This window comes from Phytophthora ramorum (genome assembly GCF_020800215.1).
Source record: "Phytophthora ramorum isolate Pr-102 chromosome Unknown Phyram_PR-102_s0002, whole genome shotgun sequence".
In the NCBI taxonomy this organism is placed as follows: Eukaryota; Oomycota; class Peronosporomycetes; order Peronosporales; family Peronosporaceae; genus Phytophthora; species Phytophthora ramorum.
In genome coordinates this window covers 4,791,384-4,804,746 of record NW_027150648.1, presented here as the reverse complement: position 1 = coordinate 4,804,746, position 13,363 = coordinate 4,791,384, and the positions used below count along the sequence as shown (strand labels likewise).

Sequence of the window (13,363 nt, the reverse complement as noted above, 5' to 3'; positions counted from 1 at the left end):
CGCGACTCGTGAACGGGCAGGGAAACTGCTAGTGATGTTCAAGGCCATTTTAGTTTGCGACGCTTTGTCAAGACTGAAAATGCGCGATTTTGGTCCAAGAGTATACTTTGTGCAAGACCAAATCAGGACTAAATGATCGCTGGACACTTGAGGACACTTTCATGAGCACTGCAAACACCATGTCCCTGGTAACAGCCGTCCAGCCTCAACATTGCTGGCAAAAGACATTGATAGTTACGATAAATCCTTGTGCACTCGCTATTCGAGACCTCGTACAGATACAGCACCGACGGATGCTGCTCCTAGTACAGGATGGCAACCCTCCACAGCCAGCTCCACACTCCGTCACTCACTCGTACAGGATAGTGTAGCTAAAGTCTTTGTGCGTGTCCTCATCCTGCTCACGCTTCTTGCTCGAGCGCTTGGTCACGACTGCCAGCACCACGGCCACGAGTAGCAGGACGGCACCTCCGACCACATTCAGGAACGAGGTCTGGGCGCTCACGGCGTTCACGTTATTGGTGTCCGTAGCCAGCAGCGTCGTCGTGTTGGAGGTGGCCAGACTGTCCACGAGCTTCTCCAGCGCCTTCTGCTTCTGCGCCTGCTCGTCCGCAAACACATCAGTGGCTGCCGTGAGCTCTTCGTGCTTGTCCTGCGTCGGCCCACCATCGGCCAGGAAGTCCACGAGCTGCTCGATCTTGTCCTTCGACGTGGCATCACTAGCCAAGAAGCTCTGCAGCTCCTCGAGGTTGGTGGGCGCGGCCAGGCTGGCCACCAGCGCGTCCAGTCGGTCCTGCTTGGCCTGCTGCTCCTCCGCGAACACGTCGGCCTGCTCCCCTTCCTCCAGCAGCGAGCGGTACGGCTGGCGAGGGTCGTCCTCGTTGTAGCTGATCGCAGGCATCGTCAACGCAGCAGCAGATCTGAAAATGGCTTCGTCTGTGCCACAGGATCCGCTGCGTCCTTTCGCGACCAGTAGGATCTTGTCACTATAGTACTGTAGATCCGCATCCCTCGTTTCAGTGACTTGCAGCTTCCGATTGCCGGATATTATCCATGGCGTTCCGGGGTGTGTTGCTGCAGCTGAACGAGACTGAGAGCGCCGCGGGCTTCCACGTGGTGGCAGCCGACGCGTCGCTGTCGCTGCCTCCACGTCCGGTTCCCGCGCGCGAGTCGTTCTTGACCAAGTGGAGCCAGCAAAAGCTCGTGGTGGCGGACGCCGTGACGTCGCAAATGCTGCAGGTGGCGCGGCTGGCCACGGTGGCGCTTAAGCGCGAGGAGCGGTCCATCCTGTGGGGCGCCACGGCGCCGTTCCCGCGTCCACAGTCAAGGACGGTAGGCGCCGCGCCCCTCAAGAGCTACGCGGACGTCCCGCCAGTCGTCCAGAAGACGCACGTGCTGAGCGCCGCTGCCAGTCGCAAGCGGCAGGACGTGTCGATGTCGCTGGCCGCCGCCGTGGCGTCCCCCAACATGATCGCCAAGGTGGACGCGCCCCAGGTACTCACGCTGAGACCCCGGGACGCGGCGGAGCCCCCCGCGAGGCTCTGCTTCTGCTTCCACTTCCGCTCGGACTTTGAGTACGACCTGTTCGCTCGCACGGTGGCCGCGTTCACACGCATGCAGCGGTACGCGCTGGTGCAAAGCTCCGTGCTCACGGGGATAGAGATCAGTCAGGACCACAAGAAGAGGAAGCTGGAGGTGAGCGCGAGGCTTCTAACCGCGGCCGTCAAGGCCAAGAAGCGACAGGAGAGACTAGAACGACCCAAGGCCCAGAAGGAGGAGAAGAAGCAGGCACAGGTGCAGACGAAGCCCAAGGCGAGAGTTGCGGCCGTGTCACCGCCCAGCAAGATGAGTTGCATCTTGTGTCGTATGCAGAGGAAACCCGGCGCCCCGGAGTATCCGAAGCACCCGTTCGTGCTTAAGGTTCGTGGTGATATGATTGTTTCTGGTAAAGACGTGAAAATTGACAAGAGTGTTCTGTGGTGATCGTGCAACCAGGACGGCAAGGGGGAGGAGCTTCACATTTGCAAGGTGTGTTTGCAGCGGGTGCTGCAACAGCGCGTGCAGACGCCGGTGGTCGCGAAGAAGGGCAGTTCCGACAATTACTGTGGACTGTGCGCGCAGTCGACAGCAACCATGGCGGCTAAAACCAAGGCCTGTACGCACACAATATGTACGCGGGTGTACTGCACAGCATGCATCGACAAGCTGATTGGCAAGGCACAGGCACACAAGGTGTGGCGGGTCAAGAATTGGTTGTGCCCGAACTGCTCGACAGATGATGATAGCGCTCCTGCCAGCGAAGAAGCCAACGGTGCCGAACCTGCGTCGATAAAGACTGCTCCGGCACCCAAGCAGAAGAAGCGAAAGCGGCGTATTGAGATTGAAGACAGCACAGCAGATGAAGACGGCCCAGAACAGCTGCAACCTGCCAACTCGGCAGCGGAAATGAAGCCACTTGACTATGCAGTGACATATTTCAAGTTCCTACTGGAGCGTGAAGACCGCGACGAGTTCAAAGAGTCGGAGGATGTGTGTTTCTGCTGCAAGGACGGCGGTGATGTGATCGAATGCGACTGGAAGGGGATGAATGGCGCATTCTCACGGTGTCCGAAAGTGTACCACGAAGGTAAGGGCGAATCTAAAGCATCGCCTCGACGATTATTATTTTATTAACGGGTTGCTTGGGCATGTAAATCCAGACTGCTTGGGCTACGAGGTTCCCGAGGGCAAGACGTGGGTGTGCCCGCGCCATCGCTGCCAGGACTGCGGCATCATTGCTCAGTATTCTTGCCGCTTTTGCGTCACGTCATTCTGCGAGGTAGGTCTTGCCCACTTACAAGTCTGCTGGCCACCACTGCAAGACCTGACAATATTGTGCGCATTGATGTTTGTCGATGTAGGATCACCTGCCGAAAGCGATCAAGAAGTTTGGCCACGCGACGAAAGATATCCCTACGTCAACCTACATCATGTGCTCTAGGTGCAGTCAGCAGACGCAAGACGCGCTCAAGCAGAAGAAGATTGGGTCGGACCTTCACTCCAAGCTCTTACGACGACGTGCCGCCAAACGTTGATGCTCAGTATTATGGGCGATATTTCACGTTGTGCATTTGGTTGGTGCAGTCTCTATCTGAAAATCACGCTCTAAGCCTTTTACCATCGTGTACGAGTCTCTTCTTGTGAGCCACGATGAAACACTGCTTGCAATGGCTAAGACAAGATGAAGCTCGTGTTGGAGTAGTCTTCCAGCAACGGGTTGTACCTGGAATAAGGAACCAAGAACATCCGTTAGTCTCGATGAACACACACGATGAGTATCCGTGAACGTGATTAAGAAGACCACACCTACGCACCGAGTGATCGTCTTGGTCTTCTGTACGTCAGCAAATTCCTTCAAAAAGTCAGCCGACTTGACGACCGAAACCTGAGGCAGATGTTACCCCTGTCAGCTCCGATTGCTCGATAGATGCCTTTTACATGACTAACGCTCCTACCTCATCAGGCTGGCGCTGCAGCGCGGAACAATACGCTTTCTTTAGTTTGTCGAAGTCCGTGGCGAAGAAGATATCGGCAATGCCGCCTTGGACGAGATATGTGTCGTGGTCCTTCGTCACACCTACACGCAAACAAGACAAGAAGAACAAAGTGAGTTGACTTTTGCAGCGATAGGAGGCATAATTTCGGCTTCTCGATCATACTACCTGTGACTTTCGACGCAACGAGTGGTGCATTGCCAGCAAAAAGCGTTCCGGACGACGTGGCCGTGGGGCTCAGCGGGTGCTCAATGGCTTTGACTGGGGAATTGTCGTCCAGGTTTGGCGCTGGGAGTGAATCGAAGTCGGCCGCAATAAGGTGGTGCTTCGGGAATGCCGAGCGCAATGTGTTCAGCAGCTGCATGGCGCCCGTGGGGACGAACGCCGAGTGGAGCACGGGGTCGTCTTTGCCCAGCATCCGCCGCACACGCTGCGCCAGGCCAGTTTTGTTCTTGTACGAGACGCGCAGCGGCAGTTCGCAGCCAAAGTAGCGGAGCGTCTGGCGGATCAGCATGTCCTTCACGGGACGCATGGACTCCTGCAGCACTTGGTCCTCCTCTTCTGCGTCAATCTTGATAATGGTCTCGAACCACTTGCCGTTCTGCAGCGTCACCTTGTCGTGGGGCAGGTTGTCTAGCACCTCGAGTGCCAAGAAAAAGCACTGCGTCTTCACAGGCTTGTGCATGTCTGCAAAGGTCAGGATGTCTTGGTTGATGACTGTGCACTGCTGCGGGTGTGCGGCGGCCACGCGCTGCCGCTGTCGCTCGGCCATCACAGGGCTGATCTCCACGAGCGTGTACTTGGTCTTGGCGTACACATCGGGTGCGTGCTGCTTGAGGAAGTTGAGAATGTGCAGCGCGTTGGAGCCGGAGCCGCCCCCGATCTCGTAGATCTCGAGGTCCTGGCCGCAGAAGGGCGAGTGGAGCATGTAGCGGGCCAGCGCCTGCGAGTAGTGGGGCGCGAACACCTCCACAGGCGTGAGCCACGCCTCGGGGCTCTCTTTGTACAGCTGCGCAACCACATTGCGGTACTCTCCAGCGCCCCACAAGTTGCCAAAGTCGATACTCTGTGTGGGCGCGTGGAGCACCTCACGCTGCTGCGTCGTGAAGTACCCAGCCTCCTTGGCGTACAGCGATGCGTAGATAAACTCTCGAGTGAGCACCGCGTCCTCACAAGGAGAAGAGGACGCGGTACGCGCCAGACGCGAGCCCAGCGACGTCCGCCGGCGAGCAGCTCTGCTTGCCCTTCCAAGCATGCGCTTAAATCGAGAGTGTTGGTCTTGCTTTAAACGGTACAATGTACCAATCAATATTCTTTTAAGTCCGAATTCATCATTCCGCATTTTGTATCAGGGAGGAGGATCATGTCGAAGGCGTGCACGCTGGAGAACGGCGTGCTGAACCTGGCGGTGCTGCGCGAGGACTCTCGGCGCGAGCTGTTCTCGATCCTGGACTCGATAGGCAAGGACATCTGCTTCGTGCTGGACCCGGAGCTCAATGGGCCGCTGAACCACGTGCTGGTAGATGGCACGGCGGTGCTCAAAGATCACGGCGTCAAAGACTTCCACGCGTTCGGCAAGACAGTCAAAAGCAGCTGCGAGTGCGTGTTGTTCCTCGTGCGACCGTCCGTTCGTGCCATGCGCTACGTGGCCAAGTACGTGCGCGACCTGCCCAAGAAGCGCTTCCACTTGTACTACGTGAGCCGCCGCACGCTCGTGTGCGACGAGGTGCTCAAGAAGGAGGGCGTGTTCGGCAGCCTCAGTGTGGGCGAGTACAAGCTGGACCTGATTCCGTTCGACGACGACGTGCTCACACTCGAGCTGGACTCGTGCTTCAAGGAATTTTACGTGGACGGCGACAAGACCAACCTGCACACGGTCGCGGCCTCGCTCATAAAGCTGCAGACGGTGTTTGGCATGATCCCGCACGTCAAGTACAAGGGCTCCATGGCGCAGACCATCTACCACATGATGGCTCACTTTCGCCGCGAGCAGGAGGTCGCGGGCAACCCCATCGGTGTGCTGGACCCCGAGATCGACACGCTCGTGCTCATCGACCGCAACGTGGACCTTGTCACGCCCATGTGCACACCGCTCACGTACGAGGGACTGCTGGACGAGATCTTGGGCATCACGCACGGGTTCGTCACCGTGGACGCCGAGCTCATCGCCGACGACGACGGACAGAACAACGCCAACCGCCCGGCGCAAGTGTCGGTGCCGCTCAACTCGAACGACCAGCTGTACGCAGAGGTGCGCGACTACCACGTGGAGCGGCTCGGCATGAACTTGCAGCAACAGGCGCGCGAGATCCGCGAGCGCTACGATGAGTTCCGCAAGAATCGCGACGCCTCCATCAGCGAGATCCGCGAGTTCGTCAAGCGCATCCCAGGTCTCAAGCAGAACTACCAGTCTCTGCAGCAGCACATTAACCTGGCGGAGCTGATCAAGAAGACGACGGATTCCAAGCGCTTCCGCGACCTCAAGGACGCCGAGAACTTGGTGCTCACGGGCGAGACGATCTTCGAGCAGCTCGAGGAACGCATTGGAGACCAGGAGCCGCTGCTCGGCGTGCTGCGCCAATTCTGTCTGCAGTCGGTCGCTGCGGGTGGTGTCAAGACGAAGAACTACACGCACCTGAGCCGCGAACTCGTGCAAACCTACGGGTTCGAGATGATGCTGGCGTTGAGCAACTTGGAAAAGGCAGGCTTGCTCAGTCGCCGTGATACTCTGTGGAATGAGGCTAGCGGTTTTGGTCTCGCTCGGAAATCGTTCCGTTTGCTAAATGAAGACGTCGACCCGCGCAACCCGCGCGACTGTGCCTACGTCAGTCGCAGCCATGCTGCTGGGTACGCCCCACTGTCCGTACGTATTGTAGAGAATGCGATCAAGCCTCGTGGGTGGAGTGCTGTGCAGGAAGGCCTGCGTCAACTGCCTGGACCTTCGGGTGAAGTCTCGCAAACGACCAACAAGAATCCAGCCGACGATCCCGCTTCGTCTACTACAGCCTCCAAATTGGACAACTTCGGAAGTGAGGAGCGCAAGGTGCTGCTTGTATACTACCTGGGCGGTGTTACCTTTATGGAGATCGCTGCACTGCGTCATGTGTCCCGCCAGCCTGACTGTACGTTGCTTGCATGGGCCCTTGCTTCCCATTCCTCAACACCAAACTCACTGCTCGTTTTGATTTTTTGCCTACACAGGTCCGTACGACATTATTGTGGCGACGACCAAGATCATTAATGGCGACACGTTGCTCAAGTCGTGCTTCGACAAAGAGGTGCTGCGCTTCCTGAAGTTGTAGGCTCGTGTACCAAGTGGACGTAAGGGTAAGAGGCAACAGTAGTGAATAGAGAGGCAGGGCATGACGTTTGCGTGAATTTTAGTTTTGAATGCATGTATGGCATGGTTCCTGGCATGCGTACATGTACGTCGAAGTACTAAGCTTGTGCTTGTCCGGCCCATTTCCTGCTCTACAATTGAGTTTGAGTTGCAAGTTTTCCTCTGTGAAGGTGCTCAAGCTTGCAAATGTAAATTGCTTCGTCATAGAACTCAATGGCATTGCCACTGTCGTTGTTGCCGCTCGACGAGCTTGAGCCTGTGGAGTAGACTGCAATATCGAAGTGTTTGGCGGCCGACTCAAAGAATACCTTTTCCTTGCTGTGAATGCACCCATGATTAGGAAACTTTGCGCGAGGGTGGGCTTTATGGAGTACTCACGAGGGCATGCGTTGCTTGTAGGCTAGGAACACGGTGACACGCTTGGGAGAATCGGCTAGCTGACCGCGCTCGGATCTATCTGTAAGTTCCAGCAGCGTCGCCAACAATGCTGAATGGGATGCTGACTCGTACAGGCAGTCAGAAGCCACCACCACATCGACCGGGAACTTATCGCTGACAACATCGCCCCTATGGTATCAAGCGACGTGTAAGTGAGTCCTCCTAGCATGAAATCCAACGGGCTTTGCCTCGTACCAACACAGCGCGCGGACACCAAGGCGACTGCTTGAAGCTAGCGTGGCTATCGCTGCATGTTGCTCCGCAGCGACTCGGACATTTTCCCGTGTTAACGGCACCACGCTTTCCAGGTCCGTGAGCAGCAGCGACGATACGTCGCACACGTTTGCGACTGCCAAGCCCACAGCGCCTGGGCCTGCACCCAGCTCCAGTACGTGACGCTGCGCCACGAGCTGCGGCTCCGCCTCGAAGAACGACACCATCGCTCGCGCCTGTAATATGTTCGAGAGACTGTCAGGGGAAGAGCACTGACCACCATCTTGGACGCACACGATCCAGAGCAAGGGAACGCACACAATTCCAAACGACACCGGCGACGCCGTGCTTGGCCAGGTCTTGCCCAACAACCAGTGACGTGCCCTGCACCTCGAGGGTTGCAAATGGAGCGCTTGCTCGCACATAGTTGACGCCAAGTGTCGGCCCCGTCTTGGATTCCAATTCAGCTTGCTTGAACAGAGCCTCCCAGCGTCCACTCCACCCCGACATGGCAAACTTGGCAGTACGATGAAGAGTCACCACTTCGATACACAAATCACAGCATGTATTCCAAGCGCTCGGTTTCAATGGGGACCTACTGCCCTCCTCGCTCCAATCTGACTACCTTCTACTACAAGTGTGGGGAGAGCTCCACGCGACGCGACCAGGCAATGCCTCCTCTTGACACAACTTACTGCAGCTCGAGACGCGCCAGGTGCAGCGAGCTCACGAGGCCGATGGCCGGGTGGAACGACGCGCGGATGTACTTTTCCACGGGCGGCTGCTGGCCGTACTTGTTCACGCGAGCCACGAACTTCTCGCGGATCAGGTCGAAGAGCTTCTCACGACGGGCAATGCCGCCGCCGATCACAATCACGTCCGGGGACGTAATGAATGTCACGTTGATGCACAGGTTGGCCAGGTAGTGCGCGATCGTGTCCCACACGGGGTCATCATCCGTGATGGTGGCGAGGTCGCGACGGTCCACGCCCGTACGCGCCGAGATGGAGCCTGAAGCCACCATACCCTCGATGCAGTTGCCGTGGAACGGGCACACGCCCTTGAAGTCCGTCTCGATATCCTGCGGGGCAGGCGGCACGATGATGTGGCCGCCCTCCGGGTGCATGAAGCCGTGGATGGCGCTGCCGTTCGTGCACACGCCGACGCCGACGCCCGTGCCCACCGTGATGTACACGGCGCTGCTGATGTCGCCGTGGCCGCCGTAGGCCACCTCGTACAGCGCCGGCGCGTTCACGTCCGTGTCGAAGCCGATGGGCACCGCCGGGAACGCGCGCTTGAACACGCCCACCACGTCCGTGTGACCCCAGTTGGGCTTGGGCGTGCTCGTGATGAAGCCGTACGTCGGCGACGCCTTGTTCAGATCCACGGGGCCGAACGACGCGATGCCGATCGAGTCGAACTTGCGCTCCTTGAGCCAGTCCACGATGGCGCCCATGGTCTCGTCGGGGGTCGTCGTCTCCACCTCAAACTTCTCCAGGATGTTCTCCGGGTGGTCCTCGGCGATGGCCACCACCCACGTGGTGCCGCCAACTTCGACTCCGGCGAAACGAGGCATCTTTAGCAGCTTTGGGGAGGAGGACTTGCTTGGTACTTGGGAAGTTCCAAAATGAGTCGAGATCTGACGCGGGCGGAGACCGTTACGATCCTGGCGTTGGGTGACACCCCGTCCTGGTCATTAGAGCTGGGTATGGTCTCATCGTGACGCCCGCCCTCAGCGCTGCTTGGTCCGGGCTGCTGCAACGTCAACCAGCTGTTTCAGCATTCCTTGTGCGGTCTAGGATGGGGACTCAAGTTCAAGCCTCACAAAGAGCTGGCGGCCACGCACACGAGCAACAGGCCAGCCTCGGTGGCCCACCGTGGGGCCTGTGCAATCCATAGTGCAACCACTCAAATCGCCGAGGAAATGATATTCAGCGGGAGGCATCTGGAACTCCCAGGTTTGGGTTCGAAGCTCCCGCCGCGCAAGGTCAGGTTGCAGCGTGCAACGAAAACGTACGCAATGCCGCTGAGCGAAAGAGCCCGCGTTTGCATTTGTGACCGCCGCGCTGACCTTCGTCCGAGCCGCGCCACCGAAGCGAACCCGCACAGCCAAAGCAAAGCGACATTTTGCACGCATGAACGAGCTCAACAATGGAAACTTGCGGCTGTTGAATCTTGCTCGGCCGTGTGCCGCGGACTGGCACTTGTAAACACCCTCTGCTTCACGGCGCCGCGCCTGCCACGGTGCTAACACCTTCAGTTTACCGACTTCGCCCTTCCCCTATCTTGCAAAATCAGGTTGCCTAGACCCTGCCGGTCAAAGCTCTTCTCCCACTTGCCTCGAAGCAACTAGGTAACCCCCCACAAGCAATCGATCCAGGATCGCTCCGAAGCTGCGCGCACCGGAGGTTGTTGTCTCGCCACAGAGCTCACTTGCCTCCGCCAGCAGCTCCATGCTTGTCAAATGCGTATCCATGCACACGCTCGTTGAAGTAAAGAGAGCCGGAGCAAGTTCAGGAATGCATAGCCTCTGACGTACGTCAATGTACCCATGTTGGTGCTCACGTTGCCGTAACCCCTGGTTCCTTCGAGATGGCGTCTTGCCATTGGACCCGATGCTGCTGCGGGACTTGCACATGGAGAGCGAGATCTGGCGCTTCGAGTCGCTTTTGCAAGTGGTCGAGGGGGACAACCACAGGCAGCAAGGTCAAGACAACGCTTTTGAGCACCTTCCAGAAAGGAGAAGCTCGATGAACGCCAAGTCCAAACCGAAGGCGAAGAAGAGCAGCGAGGACGACAACGGCGAGACAGAAACGTGGTGGAAGGACTAGAAGTGCAAATGTATCGATTTCATGGACATTCTCGCAAAAGACAAGGTTAAACCTGTCGATGGTGCCTCCAAGACACCGCGTAGTCCACTACCATTAGTTACACACCTCGGCGTCGAACAAACCAACGTGCCGAGTATCTCCGACACCGACAACGCAACTCAACCAAAGACAATGGCTCGTTTCGCCGGAGTCGAAGTTGGCGGCACCACGTGGGTGGTGGCCATCGCCGAGGACCACCCGGAGAACATCCTGGAGAAGTTTGAGGTGGAGACGACGACCCCCGACGAGACCATGGGCGCCATCGTGGACTGGCTCAAGGAGCGCAAGTTCGACTCGATCGGCATCGCGTCGTTCGACCCCGTGGATCTGAACAAGGCGTCGCCGACGTACGGCTTCATCACGAGCACGCCCAAGCCCAACTGGGGTCACACGGACGTGGTAGGCGTGCTCAGATCCGCGAGAAGTTCGTGGTTCGCCTCAACAAGTATGGCCAGCGGTCGCCCGTAGAGAAGTACATCTGCAGCATGAAATATAATAGATCCTACATACAGCCATTTTATCTATAATATGGACCAATCATAGACATTCGTTAAATATGATTGGTGTTCGATATAGCTTTCCCTACTTCCACTTTTCTTCCGATCCGACAGACACCATGGCGGACGCTCCCGACGCTCAAGAAGCGCTGGCCTCGTGCGTACGCCCTCGCTGGTTGGCTGCCCCCGCCGCGTCTCACCTATGGTGTCTCTACTGCAGGTTCATGAGCATCACCGGCGCCGACTCCAGCAGCGCGCTACAGTACCTCGAGGTGAGCCTCCTTAGACCCGTTGCTAACACCCCAATTACCTGTTTTAACTCCGCAACACGTGGATAAAACGTCAAAATGCGCAGCTCACAAGCTGGAAACTAGATGAATCGGTACGAGCTGCAACAGGGTGAAGAAAGGGTTTTGCTTGTCTAGATACTGACTGGGCGACCACCGCTGCAGGTCAATTTGTACATGGAAAGCGGGGGCCAGAGCACCAGCACGGCCTTCGCAGAGCCTCGCCAATCAGCGGCCAGCCCCAGCAACTTCACCCCATCTACAGACATGGACGCGGCCACGGCGGCTGCGATCGCTGCAGCCTACGGAGAAGAGTGCGTCGACCTGTGAGAGGAGGTGCTATCTGAGGACCGGATTAACACGCTGGTTGGCTTTTCTTTTGTTGTGGGTTGTTGCTGCAGTAGCAATGCGGTGCGAGCGCCGGATCCGTCCAAGCGCCAGCGTCTCGTGGGGGAGATGGACCTCTGTACGTGGGCTGTATAGAGGCCAATGGGTGGACTGTGGTAGACTGACTGGTGTGAGATGCAGTGCGGCCCATGCGCCACATGCGCGACCAAAACCGTGACTTTGCGGCCGAGAGCATCGCGGCCATGACGGCGGGCAGCATTTCTACAGCATTTGGGGGGCCCGGCGCAGTGGCCTTCGGTGAAGCCTCAGAGAACTCGAACGCTGCGGATGGCGCCAACGGTGAACGCACTCGTGATCTGAGTACGCTATTCCAGCCGCCGACTGCCATAATGTTCCAGGGAACGTACTCGGACGTGCGTATCTTCAGCGTTGGTTGCATTTTGCTTTGGTGTGGCGATGCTCATGAGTGTTGTTGCTGTACGTGCAGGCTCGTACCCACGCCAAGAACGAGGGAAAGTGGCTCCTGGTGAACATCCAGGACGAGATCGTGTTCGCTAGCCACATGCTTAACCGCGACACGTGGAGTGACGACGTGGTGCAGAATCTCGTGGCGAGCGGCTTTGTGTTTTGGCAGGTATGCCTATGTGTGCTCCCAAACTTAACGGCACTTCAAAGCAGATGATGCTGACAATTTCATGACACTGTTTCGTAGAATTACTGGGCGTCTGAGCACGGCAAGAAGTTTTGCAGTCTCTACCAGATTGACCGTGGCTCACTTCCGATAGTGGTGATCATTGACCCGCGGACTGGAGAAATCCGACAACGCTGGACGGGCTTTCTTGAGCCACAGGATATGACCGAGAAATGTAAGATTGACGATGGAGACTGGGACGGGTCACATCAAGTTTACTGACGCTTGCCAATTGTCTGTCTCCTGGTAGTGTCCGACTTTTGTTGTATGCACTCTCTAGATACCGCGCAGACTGAACAAAAGAAGGTATGCAGGCATTGATTGCACCACTTGATAGATACCCGGCTGAACCACCTTTCGTTGAATGTCCTTCAGGAGGCCGAACCCAGTATCATGGACGCGTCCGAAGATGACCAGCTGGCTGCAGCGATTGCTGCGTCAATGCAGGGTAACATTGACGAGAGTGACGAAGGCGAGACGAAGCAAGCCGAAGAGGGCATGGGCCAAGAGGAAGAACAGGAGGAGGAGAAGGCACAAGAGCCGGTTGTGGCGTTGACGCCAGAGCCCGATGGTATTGTTTGTCGATGGGTCCTGCTTTGTGAGTGTTAAACTTGACGACCCCTTGTTGCTTGGTATATCATAGCTGGAGCCCCCGACGTGACCCGAGTTCAAATTCGCGTGCCTGATGGTTCCCGCTTGACACGGCGCTTCCTCAAGACGGACTCACTTGCGATGGTGTGGTCATTTGTGAAGGATCAAGTCCCTGAGGCTCGAGGACGTGCGTTTGAGTTGCGCACCGCATTCCCGCCCAGCGCAGTGGCCTACAACGACACTCTCTCCATTGAGGAAGGCAAGCTCGAGAACGCGTCGCTCATGGTGAAATGGCTGTGAGCATGGATGATACCGTCTCAATTCTCAATTCAGTCGGAGAAATCCTGGCGCGGTGGTGAAAGAAGCTGAAGTATGCTGACAGGTAGAGAGATGGCTCGATGGCCCCCTACTCCACTATTCGTCTTCTCTGGATAATTGCTGAGCGTGCTTTTTAGTTGCGAAGTAACAGCATAATTAATGAGCGGCAATGCGTCTTAGATTTACCATTCACTGCCATTTATCCTAAGATGAAAGACTGTGTCTACCTGGTGCACC

At 57.2% G+C, this 13,363-nt stretch overlaps 9 protein-coding genes across 9 annotated transcripts; 5 read left to right on the top strand and 4 right to left on the bottom strand.

Annotated features, from left to right (window-relative positions):
* Nucleotides 1-349: 349 nt before the first annotated feature.
* Nucleotides 350-901, bottom strand: KRP23_2892 (uncharacterized protein; the record flags this gene model as incomplete). Its single annotated transcript, XM_067887677.1, has 1 exon — nt 350-901. One exon carries the CDS (start codon nt 899-901, stop codon nt 350-352), a length of 552 nt encoding a protein of 183 aa, XP_067750247.1.
* A 152-nt stretch (nt 902-1,053) lies between these two features.
* On the top strand, nt 1,054-3,074 carry KRP23_2891 (Histone-lysine N-methyltransferase NSD3; the record flags this gene model as incomplete). The annotated part of the gene is made up of 4 exons (XM_067887676.1): nt 1,054-1,920; nt 1,996-2,626; nt 2,700-2,818; nt 2,901-3,074. The coding sequence occupies 4 exons, from the start codon at nt 1,054-1,056 to the stop codon at nt 3,072-3,074; spliced, it is 1,791 nt and encodes a 596-aa protein (XP_067750246.1).
* A 136-nt stretch (nt 3,075-3,210) lies between these two features.
* On the bottom strand, nt 3,211-4,788 carry KRP23_2890 (uncharacterized protein; the record flags this gene model as incomplete). Its single annotated transcript, XM_067887675.1, has 4 exons — nt 3,211-3,262; nt 3,354-3,424; nt 3,495-3,616; nt 3,702-4,788. The coding sequence occupies 4 exons, from the start codon at nt 4,786-4,788 to the stop codon at nt 3,211-3,213; spliced, it is 1,332 nt and encodes a 443-aa protein (XP_067750245.1).
* Nucleotides 4,789-4,896: 108 nt separating this feature from the next.
* Nucleotides 4,897-6,835, top strand: KRP23_2889 (Vacuolar protein-sorting-associated protein 33-like protein; the record flags this gene model as incomplete). The annotated part of the gene is made up of 2 exons (XM_067887674.1): nt 4,897-6,655; nt 6,735-6,835. The coding sequence occupies 2 exons, from the start codon at nt 4,897-4,899 to the stop codon at nt 6,833-6,835; spliced, it is 1,860 nt and encodes a 619-aa protein (XP_067750244.1).
* A 169-nt stretch (nt 6,836-7,004) lies between these two features.
* KRP23_2888 (Protein-lysine methyltransferase METTL21D) lies at nt 7,005-8,034 on the bottom strand (the record flags this gene model as incomplete). Its single annotated transcript, XM_067887672.1, has 4 exons — nt 7,005-7,191; nt 7,252-7,440; nt 7,507-7,760; nt 7,843-8,034. The coding sequence occupies 4 exons, from the start codon at nt 8,032-8,034 to the stop codon at nt 7,005-7,007; spliced, it is 822 nt and encodes a 273-aa protein (XP_067750243.1).
* A 181-nt stretch (nt 8,035-8,215) lies between these two features.
* On the bottom strand, nt 8,216-9,100 carry KRP23_2887 (Fructokinase; the record flags this gene model as incomplete). Its single annotated transcript, XM_067887671.1, has 1 exon — nt 8,216-9,100. One exon carries the CDS (start codon nt 9,098-9,100, stop codon nt 8,216-8,218), a length of 885 nt encoding a protein of 294 aa, XP_067750242.1.
* Nucleotides 9,101-10,067: 967 nt separating this feature from the next.
* KRP23_2886 (uncharacterized protein) lies at nt 10,068-10,355 on the top strand (the record flags this gene model as incomplete). Its single annotated transcript, XM_067887670.1, has 1 exon — nt 10,068-10,355. One exon carries the CDS (start codon nt 10,068-10,070, stop codon nt 10,353-10,355), a length of 288 nt encoding a protein of 95 aa, XP_067750241.1.
* Nucleotides 10,356-10,526: 171 nt separating this feature from the next.
* KRP23_2885 (Fructokinase) lies at nt 10,527-10,862 on the top strand (the record flags this gene model as incomplete). Its single annotated transcript, XM_067887669.1, has 1 exon — nt 10,527-10,862. One exon carries the CDS (start codon nt 10,527-10,529, stop codon nt 10,860-10,862), a length of 336 nt encoding a protein of 111 aa, XP_067750240.1.
* Nucleotides 10,863-11,010: 148 nt separating this feature from the next.
* Nucleotides 11,011-13,108, top strand: KRP23_2884 (Plant UBX domain-containing protein 7; the record flags this gene model as incomplete). The annotated part of the gene is made up of 11 exons (XM_067887668.1): nt 11,011-11,048; nt 11,112-11,163; nt 11,247-11,273; nt 11,344-11,492; nt 11,580-11,644; nt 11,707-11,939; nt 12,014-12,160; nt 12,239-12,392; nt 12,468-12,523; nt 12,593-12,788; nt 12,861-13,108. 11 exons carry the CDS (start codon nt 11,011-11,013, stop codon nt 13,106-13,108), a joined length of 1,365 nt encoding a protein of 454 aa, XP_067750239.1.
* Between the last annotated feature and the right edge of the window lie 255 nt (nt 13,109-13,363).